Source organism: Parasteatoda tepidariorum, chromosome 6 (genome assembly GCF_982258835.1).
Source record: "Parasteatoda tepidariorum strain Cologne lab strain chromosome 6, Ptep-v5.0, whole genome shotgun sequence".
NCBI classification, from domain to species: Eukaryota; Metazoa; Arthropoda; class Arachnida; order Araneae; family Theridiidae; genus Parasteatoda; species Parasteatoda tepidariorum.
In genome coordinates this window covers 53,367,213-53,391,020 of record NC_141760.1, presented here as the reverse complement: position 1 = coordinate 53,391,020, position 23,808 = coordinate 53,367,213, and the positions used below count along the sequence as shown (strand labels likewise).

General features: G+C 29.2%; 1 protein-coding gene across 1 annotated transcript in view; it reads right to left on the bottom strand.

Annotated features, from left to right (window-relative positions):
* LOC107452261 (cadherin-like and PC-esterase domain-containing protein 1) overlaps positions 1-23,808 on the bottom strand; it is a 257,524-nt gene that overhangs the window by 94,636 nt on the left and 139,080 nt on the right. Inside the window, exon 6 of the mRNA XM_043040510.3 lies at positions 4,204-4,343. Coding sequence (XP_042896444.2) covers positions 4,204-4,343 — 140 coding nt within the window. The remainder of the gene's footprint in view (positions 1-4,203; positions 4,344-23,808) is intronic.

Genomic DNA, 23,808 nt, shown 5'->3' with positions numbered 1-23,808 from the left:
TTCCCCCCTTTTTTTCCTTATAGACATTATCTCTGATTCTTATCAATCTTTGTGTTACTTTATTTAGAAGCATATCTAGTAATAAATAAGAGTTTTTACGGTAGGATTAAAGTATACAATTTGGTTATCGTCGTTTATAAATAAATTAGCAATTATTAAGCCTAGCCAATTCCATTTAAAAACGCAATTAATTAGAGGGGAATTATAAACATTGTTTTTTTGCCAATTTATGAAATTGCTTTCTATTTAATCGCTAGGTTTGAGTAAATTACACTCTTTATGTAACTAGTAATAAAATTCTTCATCTATTTTTATTTTTAAAAAAACCCCATTTATTCGTTTTTAATAGGAGTTATGAGTCTTGGATTGCATAATAAATTTATTGATCGATGTATAATTGTATTATTAAAAGGAAATACTACTTGACATTATGCACTTGTATAGGTTAATTGGATTCAATTAATACAAATATCATAAGTTAATAATATTTATTTTATTATTTGCTTGCTAGCATTTGCTTATTTTGCCTGCATTTGTTTATTTTACTTGCATTTGTTTATTGGTTCGAAATCTATCGCACCTCTTTTAAATTATATTTTTTAATTTATATTAATTATATAATTTTACATAAAAATTTAATTTTATATTTTTAAGAAAAGAATATATATATATATATATATATATATATATATATATATATATATATATATATATATATATATATATATATATATATATATATATATATATATATAATATAATATAATCCTGCAAAAACAAGAGTAAATGCAATTACTACAATGCATTATTTATACAATTTGATAGAAATAGAGAAAATATTTTTAACATTAACAAACGTTCGCTTTCACTGAAAGTGTGATAATGTGATGCATAATTTTTGTACTAAATTTATTTATCCAATTTTTTGTGGCTGTTCCTACAATTAGTTCAAAAATGTTTTAACTTGTGACTAAAATTATATATATTTATCAAAAGTATAATAGGATTTCTTTTTCCATTTTTTTGAAGATGTAAGAACAAACTGACGGAATTATTAGTTGGCAAAAATATTGTGATAAGCAAAATACTTTTCTCCGTGTAGTAACGCGTCCAAAAGCGTAACAATAAAAAAACATGTATACAGGTAGTTTCAGGAATACTAGTTTGGTGACATAGTTCACCTATCCTACCACGATCACGTTGATCCTTCAAATACTCTGACATAACGAATTAAAAATAAAGTATTACAGAATGCACAATAAACAACGTTTTTGATTAGAGCTATAAGATAGCAAACAGCACTGCTTACTGTTCTCTTTAAAATATTTGACTAAACTAAATCGTTTATAGTTTTGATTTTAAAAAAGATGGCTTTCGCTAAACCAATAAGAAAATTTTATTTTTTAGATGTTTCGGAATTAAAAATCTAATTAAATATTCGAAAATCGGACCTCGAAATTAGTTTTAAACTATACTCATTTAGCCTCATGTTGAATAACCTATTTTTAGTGCCTACGCTATACCCGTTCCGGAAGGCAGACATATTCACACACAAAATGTTACTATAAATATAGATATTAAGTGTAATATAAATATTTAAATACTATACTTAAAAATAGAGTTAGAAACTGCTTAAAAAATTATATAAAAAATTATACATATAACGCTTCAAAACTACGAATAACAAAGAAAGCAAGAATAGTTAGCTTGCTTAATCAGTGTGTTTTACCAAATCTTTCAACAAAAAATAAGCACCTTCTAAGTACTTTTTAGGCACTCTAAAAAATTTAAGCACTGTATACATTAATAAAATGCAAAATAGTTTTCAGAATTTTGTTCAAATTATAACAAAAAAAAATCATCTAATAATTTGCCTTATGAATATTTTTATCAGTTAACTGCTAAAAATCTGTTTTCTTGCTAGAAGTGTATATAAAATGTTATGTAACATTTTTTATAACTTTTAAAATTACTATATTACTTAAAGAGAATTAACTTTTTTTCTTTACAAAATATATCTCCGAAATCATGACAAATTATAGCTAATTTTTCATTTACTTTTATGATTTAAATAAATTAAGTTATTTTAAAGAAAAAAATAGTGAAGGAGTATGCACGGTCACACATTCTTCGGCAAAAGCTTAACGACCAGAAATTTACTTATCCGTAAACTAGGTTAAAAGCGTTATGAACTGATTATTTCAAAGTCTATAAAAAATAATAGATGTGCTCATTTCTAAATCATTGTGTTACTTTAAATCGGTTAAACTTAATTAAAATAATTTCTTAGAAAAAAAAAATCCGTACCCTTCTTTCTATAATGTCAGAACTTTGAGTCAACGCATTTCAAATGATTTAGTGTTTATTTTCGCAAGCATAAAAATTTCCTAATTTTCGACAGTAATCTAATATAAATGCGTGAAATAATTTGAATAACAACTGTAATGCTTCTTATAATAGATTTAAATTTTATGTTTAAGTTGTAACGTACAGAAATAAATATATTAGACAGTGGAAAAATTGTAAAGAAAAATATTTTCAGTTTCGGAAGTGTCAAAAACGATATACAAACGAACTGACAAGAATTAGTTGACACAATAAAAATGAATTCCTTTTTCTCCTTTTTAATCGTTAACTTGCTAAAAAGCTAATTACCATAGTAAATCGGATTAAAGTTGTCACAAATTAAACTGAGACATTTTAATCTAGTTTCAAATTTAAAAAAAAATTTCCTCTTTTATTTCAATTCGCGCGTTTGAGAAAATATTTTATTTTCTGATGAAGAACGAAATTTAAGTATTAAATTAGTTTCTGCTTGAATGTGTTTGTAGAGAATGTGCTGGATTTAATATAGCTAATGGAATATTGAATCAATATCAAGTAGACAAAATAAATAAATAAATTATCGATACGATTTAAATAAATTTTCTTGTTCATAACTCAGCGTTAAAATAAGATTGATACGAAAAAAAGTTATCGCAGATTTATAGGATGCATATTTTTGGAATTTTTTATAAGAATTGGGTAAGAAAGATATGCATGACTTGGAAATTACAAATCAATATTTAAATATTAATTGCAAAGAACATGTCCCCCTTTGCTCCTGTTTATAATGATAAACTCTGAGTGTAACATTATACACTGAGAAAAAAAAGGTATGGTCAAAATTACCAGAATATAGTAAAATTTACCCTGTTTCTAGCTTTATGAGAATACCAGAAAGGTTAATTTCTGGTAAACCGTTATCATATGAACAGGAAAACTTACCAAATGAATGGTTCAAATACCGTATATTTCAGATTTGTTTTATTTCATAACCGTTGTTGATCAACTGACCCAATTTTGGGTTTACGGCAACTAATGTTCCTGTAGCTTCGTAAATTTTTATTCCAATCCAGAAGACAAGGGAACTCCTGGATCAGAAATTGGGAGAAATTTTCCTTCGTGGAGGTCTTTTTGATGAAACAAACCAGCATTTGCGTTACATGTAGAGAAAAACAACAAAACCTCCCACGGTTAGCCTGACGGTTAGGGGACTCTAACTCATGATCCGTCTACTACTGAGGATATTTTACGTACTGTGGTGGGTGCAAGCTAGGTGCGGAATTCGTATCGACCAGCTATCGCTAGGATTTGAACCCGGTTCATCTCATTGGAAGGCGAATGCTCTATTCCCTTAGCTCCAAGGCTTATACAGTTTTATTAACCAGAAACATTATTTTTTTTTTAAATTTATGTCAAAAATTGCCCAATCCATGATCTGTCTACCACAGAGGATATTTTACGACAATAGTAATCGGTGTGAATTGGATGCAGAAACATCGTTGAGATTCACACACATTGGGAGGTGAACGCTCTGTCCTCTACGTCGTGAACTGTCGTCCTACGTCGTCCTCTCTGTCGTCTACGAGATTCATTTCCTCAAACAAATGACGAATTAAATTTCTTAATTTGACGAAATGCTTACCCAGAGCAACTCCCAGGAAACTGCTTCGTGGAAACTGCTTAGTAACGAAGGAAATTTCATGAATTTTTATAACTCCCTCCCCCCATTGCGTTTGTTGTTTTAAAATGTATTTAAAATATCTTTTTGAATCATCATTTTCTTAATTCCTTCAATTCATAACTTGAAATGGAAAAGTATGTAGCAAAACTGAACAAAGTAGTAGCAATCAATGCAAATAATGGAATTCGTCTACTTACCCAAGTATAAGGTCTTAAAGTTGATAGTTCTTTCCAGTCAAAACAGGATGATGGATCGCCATCTGAAAATGCCATGCATAATAATATCAACCAATCAGAGGGTTCGCTTTCTTCAGGGCTTACTTGGTACTTTTCTGGCTCTGTAAGGAGGAAAATTATTAAACATTAATCTTGTAAAACGTAATCAAAAATTTAGGAAAAAAATCACGAGAAGAAATAATTGAATGCTAATCAAGATCTATTCAAATAAGAGTTTTTAATTTAGTTTTACTTTAATCCTATATTCTACACTCCGAGAAAGAGAATTCTTTTTTTGTAAAGCGCTTGTTAGATTTGTACATTGTTCTTTTTTTGTTAAAAAGTTTCTAATCTTTTTACAATAATATGCATAGCTTTTACTTTAACATTATTGAGTTTATTTTTTCCAAATAAATACGAGTTCTACACTGCGAAAAAAAAGTATAGTCAAAACTACCAGAATATTCGTATAAAGAATAAACTTAAGGCTTATAGAATAACTACCAGAATGAACTTAACTATGTTTCTGGCTCTATTTGAACACCAAAAAGCTAGGTAATTTTTGCCACAGCGCAACGGCAATTATTTTGAAAAAATGAACAATAAAATATGTTTCTATAATACATGATAAGCCGACCGGCCTGTGTAAGGGTTAGGGAACTGCCCTTGCATCAGAAAGGTTCTGAGTTCGAATCGCGGGCAAGGCATGGATGTTCTTTTCTTCTCTGTACTATCTGTCCTTACTGTGGGAGCAACGTTGGCCCACCTAATATGGTGCCCCTTATAGAGAGGCCAACGAATCTGCCCTGTAAATGCCTGAATTGACGAAAAATGTTAACACTGGTGGGCATTGGAAAAAAAAATAATACATGATAAAATTTGATAAATGTGGCAAAATTTGGCAATTTTATCAAGCATAATACCTTACAGCATGGTATAAAAACCTTTTGTTTGTTTAAATTACTTCTCAGTCTTGCAATTTGTTACTTAATTTGTGATAAAAAGAATTATAATTTTTAAAAAACAGAATTCCCTGTAAACTCTTACCATATAAACGGAAAATTTACCAAATGAATGGTTTAAATACCTTATATTTTCATTTTATTAACCAAAATTATATTTCTTTTATTTATTTATTTTATTAGAAATGACATTTCCATACAGTGCGGTAATTTTACCAGAAGTTTTTTTCCCCGTGTATAATTTCACTAAGTATGCCCTGTTGAGATATATTTTTATTTGCTTTCTATTTCCTATTCTTTCCTTTTGCATCAGATAATATTTTTAACAGAGTAAAGTTACTTTGTTACTTTTAACACGCTATATAGAAGCTACTACATTTTATTGTTTTTAATAACTAAAACTAAAATTTGAGATTCACAAACGCAATCAACTTTTCTGACATTCAATTCTTTATTCAATCAACGCTATTTTTTTGTTATAACTATTTCGTCTAGATTATAATGGAAAAACATTTATGAATTTTTCCAAAATATGATATTTTGTAGCATAAAATAAGGGCAGTATTTATTATTAATACAAATGTTCGATAAGTGCAGGATAATAAGAAACAATTTGAACACAAACAGTATTATTTCGATGCATATTAAAATATCACAAACAAATTGAAAACATTACTTGTAACAGATTTACGAATTTTCAAAGCTACTAATTATGCCTATATTTCAGAGCTGTAAACGCGTCACACAAATTTCTGCCATGGGGTATAATATTTCTATTGATTTTTGTCCAATTCAATGCCATAATGAGAGTTAGGACGAAACCCTTGTTTCCAAAAAGGACTAAACAATTCACTCAATAGAATACCAGTCTGCTAAAAAAAGGGGAGCAAATTTCAAGTAGTAAGAAAATTAGGAAATTCTATCTTGCGGTTTAGATAGGTGGATCCCAAAATGCGGTCAGCGGAACCTTAGGGTTCCGAGAGAGGGTCACAGGGGTTCCAATAATTGAACCTTTCAAAATGAAAACCTTAAAGAAAATCAGTTATGGTTTTTAACACTTGTGGTTAAAGTTAGATCAAATCAACCTATTACTTGTTTGATATTTCCATACCCGTGAATTCAACTGTCTTACATAAAATCTAATTTAAAGACTATGCTGATGAACTTTATTCAGTCAGGGTTTCATCGAAAGAAGGTTCATCATTTAGGATTCCTCAGCTTGAAAAAATTTGGGAATCGCTGGGTTAGATCTGTGAGCGGGGCCAGCAGGAGGAAGACACAACCACTCAATCATAGGTAGGGTTGTTCGCTTGGATCAATATATTTAGCATTGGCAATTTTAAAACTCTGATTTTTGGTTTAAAACAAAAGTGGGTATAAAGATAGTATATGTTATTTTCTGTCACCTCGTAAAATAAACACTTGCAATTGAATTAATCATTTTATTCAGTGTTTAAAAAAGAAAATTAAAAATTAAAACAGAAAGACGATGGTACGAACTTAAAAGAGACATAACCATGATGAAATAAACACTTCGTACTGTAAAAAAAACCTGATGCAAAACTGTGATCAAAGGAAATAGTTGACTATTTATCCGTAAATTAAGCAAAAGAACAAAATAAGAGAGCATGCGTACAGCAACAATTTAAAAAAATTTTTATATCATGTAAATATAACTAATTTTTCACGCTAATACCTAAGCTTAAAAGGAAAAAATAATCGTGAATTAGTTGGCGAAAATTGCAGAAAAAGTGTTATTAAAAATAAAAAGCTATATATAAATGTTATGTCACAGAAACGATTGAACTGATGTATTCTAAATTTTAGTTTTCATTAGCAAACGATTTTTTAGATAAATGAAATGTTAGAACTTCATAAAGTTATATTGCAATTATTTAATTAGAGAAATTAGGAAATTTACCAAGTTTGGTTTGCTGCTTAGTGTTCCACTTGGAATAAAGTTGATAAGCCAAGCACTTAACGAAATTTGCGTAATCAATAATTGATTCGAAGTTAAGGAAATTGTGCAATCAATAGTTTATTTTAAGTGTATAATTGCAAAAATGCAAACGATTTTTTTAAGCCATAGCTTCCACACGAAGGTTTTTATAAAAATGCAGGTTAACACGGTATAATATTGAAGAAAATAGCTTAATTCAACCGCGTTAGTACTGTTTGAATTTTTTTCGATAATCTCAACTGCTATAGAATTACTTTTAAAAATAAATAGGGCAATCTCTTTGAATTCGTAAATATTCTATAACAGCGAAATTAAATTCTCAATATAACTCATAATAACGAACTTTGAAAAATCAATATAAAATACAAACTTTATACCAATTTTAATGATTAATATAATAATAAAAGCTTAACTTAATTTGTTATACTTCTTCTTCTTAGTTTTTAGATAAAAGAAAAGAAGGAATTGTTAAAATCTTGAGACTAAACTATGATAATTGATCCCAATGAGAATTACAATCAAGTGTTCTTTTTTCCGGAATATGAATGCGGAAACAAGCAAAATTGTTTGAGACTGATATTATAAACGAGACTGGTTTCGTCTTTTTCAGCATGATATTTTATATTGGAAATCCAAAAATAAAATTTTCTTTAATGCATGAATAATTTTCTGGAAATTATTTATGAGCTTCTCCTTAAAATTTATTCAAGTATCTGAAATTGAAAAGCTGGAGTTGATTCCATTTGCATAAGCTTCGAGTATTTAATCTCAAAACAAAGCAATGATTCCATTGCGAAATGGGAAAAGTCATTTACCAATTTTCCCGTTTAGGATTTAATTTAGCTTTCTCTATTTTAATGGATGCGAACTTAAAGAAAAATATTCAGTAGGGAAGATTGATAGGGAGGTATAAGCAAAGAAAATAATCAAAGAATAGAAGTCCTGGAAAATTTATCGATCAGGTAAGGGAAGTCTAAGTTTCGGAATATTTTAATCGAATAAAGAAGAACAACTAAAGGCTCATTGTATGTCTGCTGTTAGTCAGATAAATTAAAAATGGCATAAACTATTTCATACAAACAAATAAAACAACAATCAGAAGGGAAGTTAATAGAGATGAAAAAGTAAGGAAAACAATGAAATAGAAAAAATTAAGAACAGAAGTTAAATTGTAGCCACTGAATTTTGGTATAAATCAGATACGAAGAGTTAAGGTTATGAAATATTTTTGTCCAAGAATGACGAACCGCAAAAAGCATACGGTATTATCTTAGATTAGAATACCAAATTACTGGAAAATTCTCAAATAAATTATTGAGAAAAACTATGTCATACAAAGAATAAAATGAAACAATATTCAGTGAGAGAAGAATTAATACAAATGAAAGTAAAGAAAACACTAAAATAAAGAAAATAAAGCACATAAGTCAAGAAATGAGCTCCGTTCTTCAACATAGATCAGATACAAACTAAGGCAAACAACGTTAAAGAGCACAAAAATATTTATATAAATATTTTTGTGCTCTTTAACGTTGTTTGCCTTAGTTTGTATTTTAGCACAAAGGTCACCCACTTGTGTATTTATAGATCAGATATGGAGAAACTGAAATATTTTTGATTACGAATGAAAAACGACAAAAAGGAGGACAGCAAGCGTCCTGGATTAGATGACCAAATGACTGTTAAAAAATTAAAAATGGCATAAACTATGTCTTTGAAACTATAAGATAAGAAACATTCAGCATCGAAATTTAATTGGAATGAAAAATAAAGCAAACACTAAAGTGAAGAAAAATAAGAACAGAAGCCATGGAATGACTTCTGTTCCTTGGCATAGATTGGATTCGGGGAGTCAAAATTTTTGAAATATTTATAAAAATGGAAAATATGGCACAAATGGCTCATAGCAAGTGTCTTAGATTAGATTACTAGATTACGGAGAAATTGTAAAACAAATTAAAAATGGCATCCATGCAAACAATATACGATGAAATAAATTACGAATAATTTATAGGAGGGAAAACAATAATGTAAAGAAAATCAAGTTAAGAATGAACCTCAGTTCTTTGGCATGGATCAAATATGGAAAGTAAAAGTTATGAAATATTTACATAACTTACAATAATAATAAACGACGAACAATAATAAACGCATAGAAAAGTGTTTTGAATTAGATTACCAGATTACTAAAAAAATTATTTATCAAATTAAGAAGGAAATAATCTATATCATACAAACAGTACAATAAAATGCATTCAGTAAGGAAGATTAATAGGAATGAAAATGAATGAAAAGAAACAAACAAATTAGATTCAGGGAATATTTATTGTTGAGGTGAGGAAAATATGAATTTTTGAAAATATGAATATATATATATATATATATATATATATATATATATATATATATATATATATATATATATATATATATATATATATATATATATATATATATATCCAAAATTCATATTTTCATATATATCAAAATTCATATTTCATAAAATGAGCATACTGAGTTGAAATAATCACCAGACCAGGCCATCGGATAATTCTAAACCATCATTAGCTACTCATTATTATTTGCAAATCTTGCTCGCTAGGCTTGCTTCTAAGTTCAACCCATTTGAAATGTATTTTAGAGTTAAATCTTAAGAATTTAAATCAATTATTAAACTGTTTAAAACTAATTTCTCTTTAAAGAATTAAAATTTTTAGTTAACAATAAGTTATTAAAATAAATCTTTTTAAATTGAAATAAATAACATACAATACTAAAACTTACCGTAACAAAACAAAAATCATGCTTTTAAAAAGGATTAAACATTCAAAACTTTGTTAAAAACACGATTTTAAAATCCAGAACTTCGAGCTATCACTGTAAAGACATTATTAAGAAAAAAAATTATTATTATTAAATCTGCATAAGTATAGTTAAAGCATAATACAAAACACTTTGTTTGTTGATATGGACTATTTGCTTTTAACCTTTCAATTCTTCTCATGTATTCTTATTGGTTATTGTTACAATAAAAAGAACCCAAAATTGTTATAATAAAAAAAACCTTTTATGTTTGAAGGAACATTAAATATTGCTGTCAGATTTTTATCAAAGTTTTTTAACATTAAAAAACAAAATAACAAGCATTACAAATAATGCTTGTTGTGTATCATTTTGAATCTTCTCTTAATCAGAAACTTAAAGGATTATTTTTTTTAAATTTAATTCTGTGAGAAATTAAAATTTTTTTTCGACTTATTAGGAATTATAGCAACAACAAAAAAATTCTCGAGCATCTGAAATTCATTTTTTTTCTTCTTTTCCGCTCATGAGATATTCAATTCAAGGAATTTAGATAAAACATGATATTTATTCCCTCTTTTATGCACTTTAAAATTTACAAATGTAAATAATTTCGTCCAAAATAAGTGGATTCTAAAAGTTAAATCGGAGAATTTCTTCAAGAAAATTCCTGATACGCACATGCTAAGTTATACTCACAAAATACAAAAAAAAGAAGAAAAAATAGAATAAAAGAAAAGAAAAAAAGAGCAGCATACACGATTATTTTTGTATTTGAATAAATATTTTCTTGGATGCAAAGCCTGAGAAATACATTTTTTTGCACCGTTGGTTTGTTAAATTTCACAAAAACGAAAAAAATAGTTTTTTTTTTCTTTTTTTTTTAACGAGTAAAGTATTTTAAACCCTTATAGATTTTTTACGAAAATTGTCCACAAAAAAATGAAAACTAATATATTTTAGTCCGTGGGCCACAAAAAAAGGCTTCGAGGGCCGGATGCGGGCCGCCAGTTGGAAACCCCTGCATTAGCAAATCTTTTTAATTTCGAAATTCCATCGCAAATTGATATGAGCACAATTTTTGTCTTAGATGTCACTATATCAAGTGAATTCCATTGGTTTCAAGAATTATTTTTATTCTAAGTGACAACTTACGATATTGAACCTTATTTTCTGCAAAGCAACTTTTTACAGCATCAAAATGGGAATATAACGCATCCAACCTTTTACAGTTCAGAAAATCATCCCATTTTACCAGTTAATTAGCAACATTGTAAACAAATTGCATAACTTCAATTAAAAACAGTTGGATTTACTTCGCTAAATATTTACTTAATAACTTTCTTCCACACCCCCTTGACCATTTAAGCATATCATATCCGACTAGTCTTTGACAATGCAATTCATTTGTGGAATTAAGCCTGAATCTTTTCAATTCAAAAATTCCTACATAAAAGCTTCAGAGTACGATTCTCATCGTCAAAATCACCAGCGAATTCCATTGATATAAGAATGAATGAAGTCTCGTGCTCACTGACGAAAACTTCCAATGTGCAGAATCTTTAATTATACATCAAAACTTCGCCATCTTTTATGCTCGAAAAGCTTTCTATACCTTTTTCATCAGATCGACCATTCTATAAGAAGCGCGAGACCACGCTATTTATTTATCAAGCCATTATTAGATCCTACTTTTTTTTCTAAACCCATCAAATTTTTCTAAAAATATTTGGAATTCTATTTGCACCAGTTGGTGCTTTTCCAATTAAATCAACTCGGAAAGAGAAAAACGAGCTAAAACCATGTATCAACTTTTTTAAAAAAGCTTTTTGTATAAATCAAAGGGTTTTCAGTTTTATTAATTAAATTGTTATAATTAAATCTATTAAATTATCATAATATGGTGCGTCTGGTATGTTTAATTGAGTTTCTTCAAGCACGAAAGCATTTGGCGACAATGAAGACTGGTTCTCGACACTGATTAAATTTATCAATTATAACGCATAGAGAATGAAAAGATAGCTTTAGAGAATCCTTTCATAATTACCTTTCTTGTATATCTTTGATATAAACGAACGCATTTGTTTGATTTAATTGAAGCACTGCTAAAGATTATGATTTCCGTTGTTTGCATTTCGAATCAAGTTAAGAGCTTTTTTATTGAACTGTTTCTAATTTGGTAAACAGAAGGTAGATAAAATATTTGTGTAGATAATTGTAGATATATTAAACATTTATTCATAAGTTTAGATAGTAAAATTAATTATATTCACGGATTAGTTGTAACTTTTTGGAACAAATATATTTTAGAAATAGTTAAATTAATTTTAAATGTGCACTTTTTAAACTTATATAAAAATAGAATAATTGTTCATTCAATATATCTAATCTACAACTGACATAATAAAATTTAATTAGAAGAACGATATTAATTCAAATAGTTAACTATTTATTTAACGGTATAGAAATTTAATTTTAATAAATTAAAACCAATGACATTTTTGAATTTTGTTAACATAAAATAAACACTTGGTATATTTGTCACACTGTTTGTTGCTGTTGCTTCATATTCCATTTAATTGACAGCAACGTCTAGATGAAATTCATGAACAAGAGTGTTTCTGAACATTTATTTATACATTGAAATAAATTAAAAAAGTTTAAATTGCTTTCACAAAGTCATTGATAAAAATAAATTACTTTATAATCTACTACAGTTTTAGAAAATTCTGATCAATGCTTAATCCTGTTTACTAAAATACGGTGCAATAATACGGTTATGATTCTTCTTCTCTATAATACGGTGCGATACTACGGTTATCAATCCTTTTTACTATTATACAGCGTAAAGTTGCAACCTTAACACGGCGTCAAATTGAACCATGCTTCTGTTTAAGTTGAATAATAGTATCGTGTAATTAAGTTTAGGAAAAAGTAAATGGTTTAAGTTAGCATTATGTTAAGGTTTCAGTAAATTTAAACGATATTATGGTTCCACAAGCTTCCTCTTTCCTCAGTGACACGGCAGCTCAGAATGGGTTCAATTCTTCTTCAGGGTTCAACAATAGATGATCCTATTTTTGGCTCTGCGGTTTATCCAATCGTTTTCAATGTTTTTAGATCTCCATTGATATAGTTTGGTCCACCTTCTCTATCGAATGTTGGTTGATTTGGCCAGAGTGGTGATACTCTCGATAGCTCTAATTAGATGCCCATCTGAACCATTGGATCTTAAAAATACATATTACGGCTGAAGTCTCGTAATTTCTGAATAATTTTTTATACGTTCGCATTCTGTGAATTGGTGAATTCTTCTTGGAATTTTTCTTTAAAAAATTGACGGGATGTCTTTTTAAGTCAACGCCCAAATTACAACTGCATAAGTTAAAACTGGTTTAATTAAGCATTTGTAATTTTTTTATGATTAAGTTTGATATTTCTTCAACCCATAAAAGCATTAGTTGGAAGAGGTAATTTTGCTACGGATTTCAGCTGTTGCATTCGTCTATTGTATGTCAATTTCAGAGCCCAGGCAAGAAAGTTTCTCCCCGACTTCAAACTTATCAAAGGAAAATAGTTTAACGAATTTGTAAATATGTCTATAATTTGTGAATATTCTTGTGTTATTGGACTAAATATCTCAGACGAACCTTAAATAAACAGTTTAATAAGAAAATTTTCAAGGAAGTGTAATGTTACTTCGAGAGAAAATAACGCCTAATATGTTTCTTATGGTTGACTCCGTTTGGCGATATTTTTGCCGACTTTGTCAACAAAATGGAAATTTAGAGTTTCAAAGAGATAGGACGAATATTTACGGAATTATGCGAGAATTGCCTTTAATTGTGTCAAAAATTCTTGGATTTTGTCGCCAGGCCTATATAAATAAGAGTGTGCCTGGCAGAGAGAGAGAGTATTAGGCTGATTGTGACTGCAATTGTGGTGTTCTGATTTACGTGTCTCTAGAGAATTCATTGAACCGTCTGAGGTTTCATAGCCCGTCTTTCGCTGTATTACACTATAATTGAGAAAAAGCTGTATTTAAGAAGCTGCTAGAAAGTTGTATTTTCTAGAAGTTCTACCAATAAATTTTTGGAGTCTTACTGACTGTTTCATTTATCTCCAATAGAATAGAACCCTTGTGTACAATAGAGATAATAGTTTGCTTAGTTATTTTAAGTATTTACACAGAGGTTTTACTAAGTGTACCTATATGTTTAAGAATTATACAATAAGAATATTTCAAAAAGTATACAGCAGTTATGACATATTTTCGAGAACGATGACACATTTTTGGAGATTAAAAATGTTTCTAAAACATAAATGGTATATTCAAACTCAATTCCCTTCACTTAATGAATCAATAAAACGCCTTCTGGTAACTCAGTGATTCAAATAGCACCACATAACTTATAATTTCCACATCCTCAATCTTTTTTTCGAAAGCAATTATTTGTGTTACAAAGCAGTCGCCAAAAGATTGATAACAAGAAAAAAGAGTTAGGACTGATCATTAATAACTAAACAATACACACAATCATAGAAGGCCGCAGAGAAAATTATTCTTCTATAACAACTTGCAATCACGGAAAGAGAAATCGAGGATCGTAAAAGATGAAACTTCTCTTAGATGGGAGAATCATGTTTTCTTCAATTGCAACATTAAATATTGACGTTTACGATTAAAGTATCCGCCTTCCCACTTAGCGTTGCTTCGTGAAGAAATAAACAGTTTCTCGCCAAATTCTAATTGTTTGTATCTTTTTACTTCTCACCTAAGAATATCAACGCTTGTATATTAAATTTGTATAAATAGGAGTTTTTGTAAAATGATGAAAATATTCGAAAAGCTTAAATAAAGAATTTAAGTGATATATTTAAAAAAAATAATAAACTTAATATTTCAGGCTTAAGAACTGATTATATATTTGTATTTCTCACCGAAGAATGTATCAACGCTTGTATATTAAATTTGTATAAATGGAAATTTTTGTGAAATGATGAAAATATTCGAGTAGCTTAAATAAAGAATTTAAGTGATATACTAACAAATAAAAATAAACTTATTATTTCAGGCTTAAGAACTCCTTATATATTTTTATTTCTCACCGAAGAATGTATCAATCCTTGTATATTAAATTTGTATGAATGGGAGTTTTTGTAAAATTAGGAAAATATTCGAAAAGCTCAAATAAAGAATTTAAGTAATATACTTAAAAAAAAACTTAATATTTCAGGCTTAAGAACTGATTCTATCATTTTATTTCTCACTTAAGAATGCATCAAAGCTTATATATTAAATTTGTATCAATAGAAGTTCTTTTGTTTCAATGACAGAAATATTCCAAAAGCTTAAATAAAGAATTTAAGTGATATTTAAATAAATAAACTTAATATTTCAGATTTATGGACAGACTACAGTACCTTTTTATTTATCCGCTAAGAATATCAACGCCAATTTATATTAAATTTGTGCAAATAGGAGTTTTTTGTTTTGCAAAAATGACGGGAATATTTCAAAAGCTTAAATGAAAAATTTCATGAGCGATATTTTTTTTAAGAAAATAACTTTCATATTCAAGTTTTAAAGACTGATTATATTTGACTGAAAAAATAGTCATTTTTAACAGATCTTTAAATTAGAAGGTTTTTGTAAAATTAGAACATTAATAATTTCCGAAAAATCTTTAAAGGTGGCTTTTGTGGAAACAGAATATTAATTATTTCTGACAAATCTTGAAAAATTTAAGATTAAGACAAATAATTAATTAGTTCTGAAATTTTTCTTAAAGAAAACAGTTCTTGTAAAAATAAAACTTTTATTTAGAACAAATCTCTTAATTAGATGATTAAGCTTTTTCTTAAAAACAGATTTCTGATTTTTCCATAATTCTAAATAAGGTTTTTACAAAATATTAAAGTGTGATTGAGCTTGCTTAATCATTTATTTATTACTTACTATGTTCATGCATTTTTTCGAACGCACGGATCTGTTTAGATCATGAAAGTTGTTTCTCAGTTTGTACCGGCTTAATTACAAACATCTTGAGCAATGAAAAACAAATTTTATAGATAGGCTAATACGATATATATTTAGTACAACGATAATATATTTAGTACACTAGCTATTATATTTAAATTTTTCATTTTTATACGCTTCATCAGATGGCATATCTGCCAACTTTTACGCATTTTCAGTAAAATTTAATTTTTATATCTAAAATGGTAGTAAAATGTATGCATTCTATATATTCCTTGCATTTATAAACTTAATTTGTAATGATTTTGACAACCACTTTTTCTTAAACGATGACGCATAATATGTGATACCATCATGTTGTCTTCATCAATTATGCCTTTCATTTTTCAAAAATCAATTACTGTACAAATCAAATCATGTTTTATCTTTATTTTTAATTTAAGTCTACAATCAATACTTCTAGTGTTAAGTAAAAACGTCAATTTGTCATTTTAAGTTTTTTCATTGTTTTATTATTTCACAAGCAAACGGCTTGATTTTTTTATGGCTACCACAATGTATTCGAATGAACTTCAATGTATGTCATAATTAAATATGTGCTAGTTAAAATATGGAAATTTAATTAGTTAAATATGCATTAATTTATGTTAAGATTTATTTATGTCAACTTATGTATATATATGTCAAATTATATTTATATTTATATATGTCAACTTAGATTCGAGGAATCAGATATTCAAATGTTATATTTACTCAAGCAAAGTGTTTGTTTTTCTATTAGCTACCACATCGACTGCTAAATTCAAAATGTTATTACTATAAATTTTCTGTAAATTTCTAGATGTATGGGATAAGGGCCGCTAAGTGGCCCAGGTGCCCAATTTTTGTAAATAAAGTAAAGTAAAGTCATGTTGTCTGTTTAAGCTTTTTCTAAATAACGCATATTAGTTGCCTAAAATTATAATTCAATTTCAATTTTACTATCACTGGGAAAAATCATCCTCGAAAGGATTAAAAGTTGACAGATATGAGATTGTAACTATTTTTTAACTGCTTTCCTTACCAATTTTTTTGAAAGAAAAAAGATCATAAAAATTAACATATATTTTAAAAATTTTATTAATAAATACAAGGAGGTAAAACAAAACATAAAACAGAAGTTTTAAGTTGAAATTTTAATTTATTTTTATGTTTAAAAACATTTAATTTACCATCATTTTTCTATCCCGAGTAATCTCGGGCAAATAGAAAAAAGTAAAATATTAGTCTTAGCATGGTAGTTTTTAAAACAACGGCAACACAAATTGATACTTTCCAAACGCCAGTGAAGTCACGCGCCATTTTTTTCTCTCTTTTTTTTCTATGTAAATTCAGCAACCAACAATCGAACAAAACATGTGTGCAATCCCACAATCCATCAGAAAAACTCAGAAACAAAATTTGGCAGAATTTTTTAAAACTTCCGGCTGAGTAAAAACGTGATAAAACAAATCGTACAGACGAATTCTGCTACTCCCGAGTTTTCTCGGGATAATAAATATTTGCAAAATATACATACCCGAGTTAACTCGGGATAATCAGGAAAGCGGTAAAGAAACAATTTCCAAAAAATATATAGAACGTTACAAGAATGTTTTAATTTCAGTAATACGTTATAAAGTAACAGATATGGTACTAAGTAGCATAGTAAAAGGCGTGTTACAAAACAACACGTCATTTTACTCACGAGTAAGTTTGAAGATATTAAAAATTTTCGATGTATCAAAATGAATATTGACCTGGAATTAAGATTTAGAATTTTGTGATTGAGTTTACGAAATTAAGTTCAAGAATGTTGCATCCATTTTGAGTTTATTGCATGGAGTTCTGTAGCATTGAAATATAAGCAAAAAATGATTATTAAACGCGTAAAAAAAACGTTTTAATACGCTCGATTTTTAAAATTGGTGTTCAGTTTTTCACCCTTTCACGTCGAATATCACAAATACTTGAAAACACGAAACGTAATCATTTAGGGTAAAAAGATAAAACTAGTAGCCTAAGTAATTCTTTCGCAGTTTATTTGTGGGAGGGGTTATAATAGTTTAATTTATTTAATTAACCACGAGTGCCAAAATATAGACATCTAGTTACACTTTGAACTGTTGATTAGATTTGTGATTAGTTAGAATAGCATTGATAAAAATGAAAGCACAATAAATCTGTAAAATTAAGAATGCCCTCATTTAAGCTACCAATTTTTTCCCCATCCATTTTCTGATTTTGTTCGATTGATTTTATGAAGTCACGGAGTGGTTAATGCTTGTTTGAATTTGTGATCTCTTAAATTTAAGGAATATTTTACTAATTTAATCGGATCAAATGAAGCATTTTACATGCTAGCACAGTCATTTCAAGTAAAAAAAAATTCAAATATCTTTGAATGTATCGAAGTAGTTTTAATACCTTAATATATTATTACGACTACCGAAGTAATTATAATAATTATGTACCTTAAAAGAATAATTTTTACTCTTTTTTCCGACACTTAATCGAAACTGGCTACAAAAAATTTGAACTATTATTTATTCATATATTTTTAGAATTCATTTAAACAACTGAAATAAATTAAGAAAGATTTCCAGCTTAAATATTTTGTAATGCTATTTAACTATATAAAGAACGCACATCACTTTCTTTAAATCGCATTTTTACTAGTTTTCATAAAGAAAGATCGTTAAAAAAGAGATTTCAGTATTTAAAAATAGCAGCTTCAAAAAGAAAAGAATGAATTGTATGTATTTAAGATGAACTTTTCAAACAGAATATTTTTTTTAGTTGTTTCAAATCTGAATACGAAATAATACGCTTTGCAATTTCTTTTTAAAGAGAAATTTTAATTCTCTCTGACTAAATTGGAAAATTATTATTTTCTTTTTATCTGTTTAAAAGGTTTTCTAAGAACTGATTTGCATTTCTTTCGTACGTAATTCATTTACTGAAGTAACCAAGTTTTATTCAATTAAAAATACAGCGTTTCGAATTTTCCTTTGAATCATCAATATTTAGAATATGCAAAATGTAAAAATTCGTTAATGAAGCAGCACATCCATAACCACGCAAACTTTTCAATATGTTATTCTTTTAGAATAAAGTTTCTTTGTAGCCGTGCAAATTTAATAAGTTTCCAATTGCAAAACACTAGTATTTTGCTTTGGGATTACTTATAATTATGCAAAATTACGTTAATGTAATTTAAAGGAAATTTATTTGGTTAAAGTTTTTGCAGGGAATAATTTATTTGGAAAGAAACGAATACCTCAGAAAAATTACAGAAAATTTAGAGACAATGATACACAAGATAACTTTTCAAAGTTTTGATAAATGATTAACTCTTCTATAAATAGATCACTCGCTCCATGTATGAGTTGTATAATTTGCATTATTCATTGCATTTCATGCGTTATTTGATAATAAAATTACATCTGACAGGAGCTTAAAATTTTAAGCAATGTAATGCAAGGGAATTGAGCTAATTTATGCAAATTGCTTCTTTGTCTGAAAATTGTAAAGGATCTTGAGTATCTAGTGCATTTTCTATAAGTACCATAACAGTAGCATCACTTTCATTGGTTGCTGGGTTCAAAAATATCCATAGATAATAATTTCATTAGTAATCCTTTTACTTGTTAAATTCTAATTGATTATGTATTTTTTTATTTCATATAAAATGCTAACAATATTTTTGTATTATGTTTGATCTGCAGTAATAGTCGTTTTAATAGAAATATATTTTTTACGTCGCAGTAGAGCTTTACATTTGGATATACCCAATGGTCTGGGAAATATAGCTGAGGATTATCCAAAGACGTGCTGTCACAATTTTGATCCTGCAGAGGGGAAGGCTCCTCCGTTCTGGTAGCTTGATGATTTGTGCGAGAAGTCGAGCACGTTCAACACCTCCTAGAAAGGAGAAGGCCTCAGCACTGGGTTCCATAAGCAAGAAATTTGATCCTTTAGTAGTCATGACATATTTCGTATTTTACTGAGCAGCTTAGTAGCTGGAGCTTAGTGGCATCTTTCGTTTTTTTCATCCACTGCGCAGTTTAAGTTCAGTTCTTCGAACTACTAAATTGATCTGTGCTGAGGCCTTCTTTCTTCAAGGAGGTGTTGGCACGTTACGACAGGACAGTTTAACGAGGACTGATGCATCACGCTCTCGGTCTCTTAGCAGGCTTGTCAAAACACATTCACTGACCGCTGTCAGTGATACTTGATTTCCGTGATCTACTGGAGACAGTGTCTTACTATCAGTCCAATGTGGGACATGTTTGGTCTGAGAGTTAATAGTTCAACTTTATAATGGGGAAAATAAGTAAATAAACAACTTACGTAAAATGGTAAACATTCATTTTCGAGAATTAAGAACAAGTAACAAAAACTCGGTTTGGGCGTTTTCAAATTGGGTCTATTTTGGTGAGTCTTGACTAGCAATTATGTAGTTAGATGATTATATATAATGAAACTCACGTTACGGACACTCCTTCAAAACGGACGCCTCTGATTACGAACCTTATGAATGTATTATATTGTTTTACTCCAATTTTGAGCATCCTATTTTTGTTATATATCATGACAAGAGAATGGTGTATATGACAAGAAAAGAATGGGCTACTTTTGTGATTTCGTATAACTTCGAAAACAAGTATGAAGCGCAAATAAAAAAACAGAGTTAAGAAAGCAAGCAACTGTTTCGGTACTATATACATAGAGTTAACATGAGTTTCGCGTCTCAAAACGAAGGGAAAAACAGAAGTAATACGGAATAAGTCGAGCAGTAATATTTTAAAGAAGCTGAACTTGATCCTCGGTTGAGGAACCAGTTTCGTTTTAAGTTTCGGCACTTGTAAATATTTTTATAGTACCAATGTGAATATCTGCTTCAGTGGCGTACGCAAGGGAGGGGTTTAGAGGTTTAAACACCCCCCCCCTTGAGCTCAGACAAAATGGCAAAAATAAAAATTTTAGTAGAAATTGTGCGAACTATTATTTTTTAAGACTATATATTTTTATGTGCCTTATGCCTACTTTTTTTCTCTCATGGTATTTCTCAGAATACTGAAAAAAAAAACATTTACTATAATAGGGTTATACTTTTGAAACCAAATTCACGTGATACTGTTACGGACTGGTTCCTTTCTGTCCTGCCAGTATAGTTTTCGAGACTGGCTGTCATTCGCGAGGTCTTTACGCGATGATTCTGGAATCCTAGACGTTCTGTCGTCTTTGAGACAATTCGAAAATTTTGGAGATGCGGTGAAAAATTATATAAAAGGGGGAACGGAGTACAGTGGAGTTAGTTAGTCAGACTAAGAGTTATCTCTGTCGCTTGTCTTTCGGAGCTTGTCGCTAAATCTGTTTTGATTTATCTCAACAAAAAGTTCATTCAATCGCCGAACCCGTCGTCGCCACTATTTCGACTAGTGAAGAAATCAGTAACAATACCATTGGAGATACAGCGCTCGTTGAAGTTATTCATTCCAGCTCGAAACTTTGAGATCGTAGCATAGCGGATATTTCTTTGCCAATATATTTATATTTGCTGTTCTTGGATCTTTAGGATGTCAAAACGCAAGAATTTAACAATTTTCAATTATTTTGAGAAAAAATCACGATCTGAAATTAGAGAGGTGACAGCATCTAGTACCAATGTAAGTTTTTTGTTGTACAGAAATATGATACTTCCGTTGAAGAAAACGTTTCTAGCATAACAAAATCTGATGAATGTGAAAGTGGCCCTCAAAGTGTTACTTCCCACCCATATGACATTGGACTTTTTTTTAGAAGATATTACATTATGTTCTTAAACTTAAAAAATCAAATCAAAATTCAACTAACCAATGTTGTCTAAATAAAAAGTCAAATTTGTCTAGCTGTCTAAATTAGTGAAATAATAGTGCTTTATTAGAGACTCGAATTTCTTTTAGTAGTTTCAGAAAATTATGAACACCCCCCTTGAAAAAATTCTGCGTACGCCACTGATCTGCTTTTAAAACAATCTTATATGTGCTTTGCATGCTTCATCATCATCAAAGGATAAACTAAAGTATAATTAATTTTCTATTTACTCTTATAATAGTCACAACGAGTCCTATTATGCTTTGCTGAGATCTATTATTTTGAGAATAGAACCCAATAAATAATAAGGGAGCATTATTAAAATTATGTGAACAGGTTACGGAAGACTTAGAATACAACTAAAGCAGAGAAAAATGTAATGAAAAATGTACGTTTCATTCTTTTTTGTTTGCTTTAATTACAATTTTACAATGATTACAGTAAAAAATTTGTCATCTAATATATATAATTCTCTTACGTGGCTCCCAAATTTTGGCTGTATTTCTTTTCCGCCGGTGGCAACGTTTGCTTTGTTTTGTTTACGTTACTATTTCTCTTACACGGCGAATTGACCAATGATTGCCGCTAAAAAGTCACAGGCCAAATCTAGCTGAGGCGGCTCAACATATAGCGCTTTTAAAAACGGAAACTGAAATAACCAATAACCAGAGAGCATCAGCTGCGGCAATATCATACTATTAAGCTAAGCAGAAGTGAGTAGTCTTTGCCGATAGATCTCTATTTTAGTATTTAGTTTTTTCACGAATTTATATAATACGAATTTATTTGACGAATTTTGATTTACATCACGAATTATTCTATAGCACATTTCTAATAGGTTTAACGAATTACATGTCATTTATTTGAATTCAAATTTATTTTAATGACTTAGTATTTACTAAAAAGATGTAATTTTTTAAAAAAAGTTTTTATACGGATTTGAATGATTGTTTTGAATTCTTAGAATTTTGTGCATTTGCAATGTACCTAAGTTAGTAGCGAGCGAAGCGAGCTTGGTTTGCGAAGCAAACCATATAAGATTGCGTAGCAATTTTCGGGGGTTGGCGAGAGTTAGCGAGCAGGGGGCGCAGCCCGCTAGTATATATTTAATGCCCCAGCGGTTATTTAAGTTTATCAAAGTGAAGATGAATTAGTCCAGAAGCTGAATATTTCGTTAATTTTTTATTATAACAGTTTGACTGTAACAAGATGCAACTCTTACACAGTAAACTCATCTAGACAGCATAACGGAAATTAGCTTTGTTTTACTTGCAAAGTTCTGAAGATCTCTCTGGAACTATCTCTGAATTCCAGAATCCAACATCCCTTAGCATATTCTTTATATGCAGCATACTCGTGTTTCATAGATAGTTCACTCATACATTAAATATTTTTGAATACACTGTCGCCATCACTATTCAACTTGACCTTTAACGGGATCAAGAATTCAAATAGACTTCATGAAATTTTAATGCTGGTCATGAAATTTTAAAACTCGGGCAATCGTTAGAGTTTGAAGACGAAGTTGAAGTTGCAAGGGAAAAAAGAAAAATTTAATGATTACACTGTACAGAATGGTTACTCAAATTTCCCGAAACTTTCTTCGTTTTTGGAGAAAACATTTCCAGGTATATGCTCCAAGCGAAGATTTCGTCCAATAACGAAGTATAGCTATCGTCACTTTTTCGAGGAAACGAATTTCGTCAATAGTAAGGGAATATTTCGTCATTCTAATCTTTCCAAAAGAAAAAAAAAACGTCATAGAGCCTAACTTTCCTAATAATAACTTTATCGTGGGCACCATATAGCTGGATCAATTTCGCCTTAACAACCCAAGAAAGACATCCTCTGGGTGAGATCTTGTAAACCCTAGAAGGAAAGATAGAACAAGGAGATAAATTACATCCATGCCCAAAGTGAGATCCGAACCCAGGATGTTCCTAGTACTGGCCAACTTTTTGACCACCATACAGGTTGCTCAGCTTATTTTGTAACTTTATTTTCGA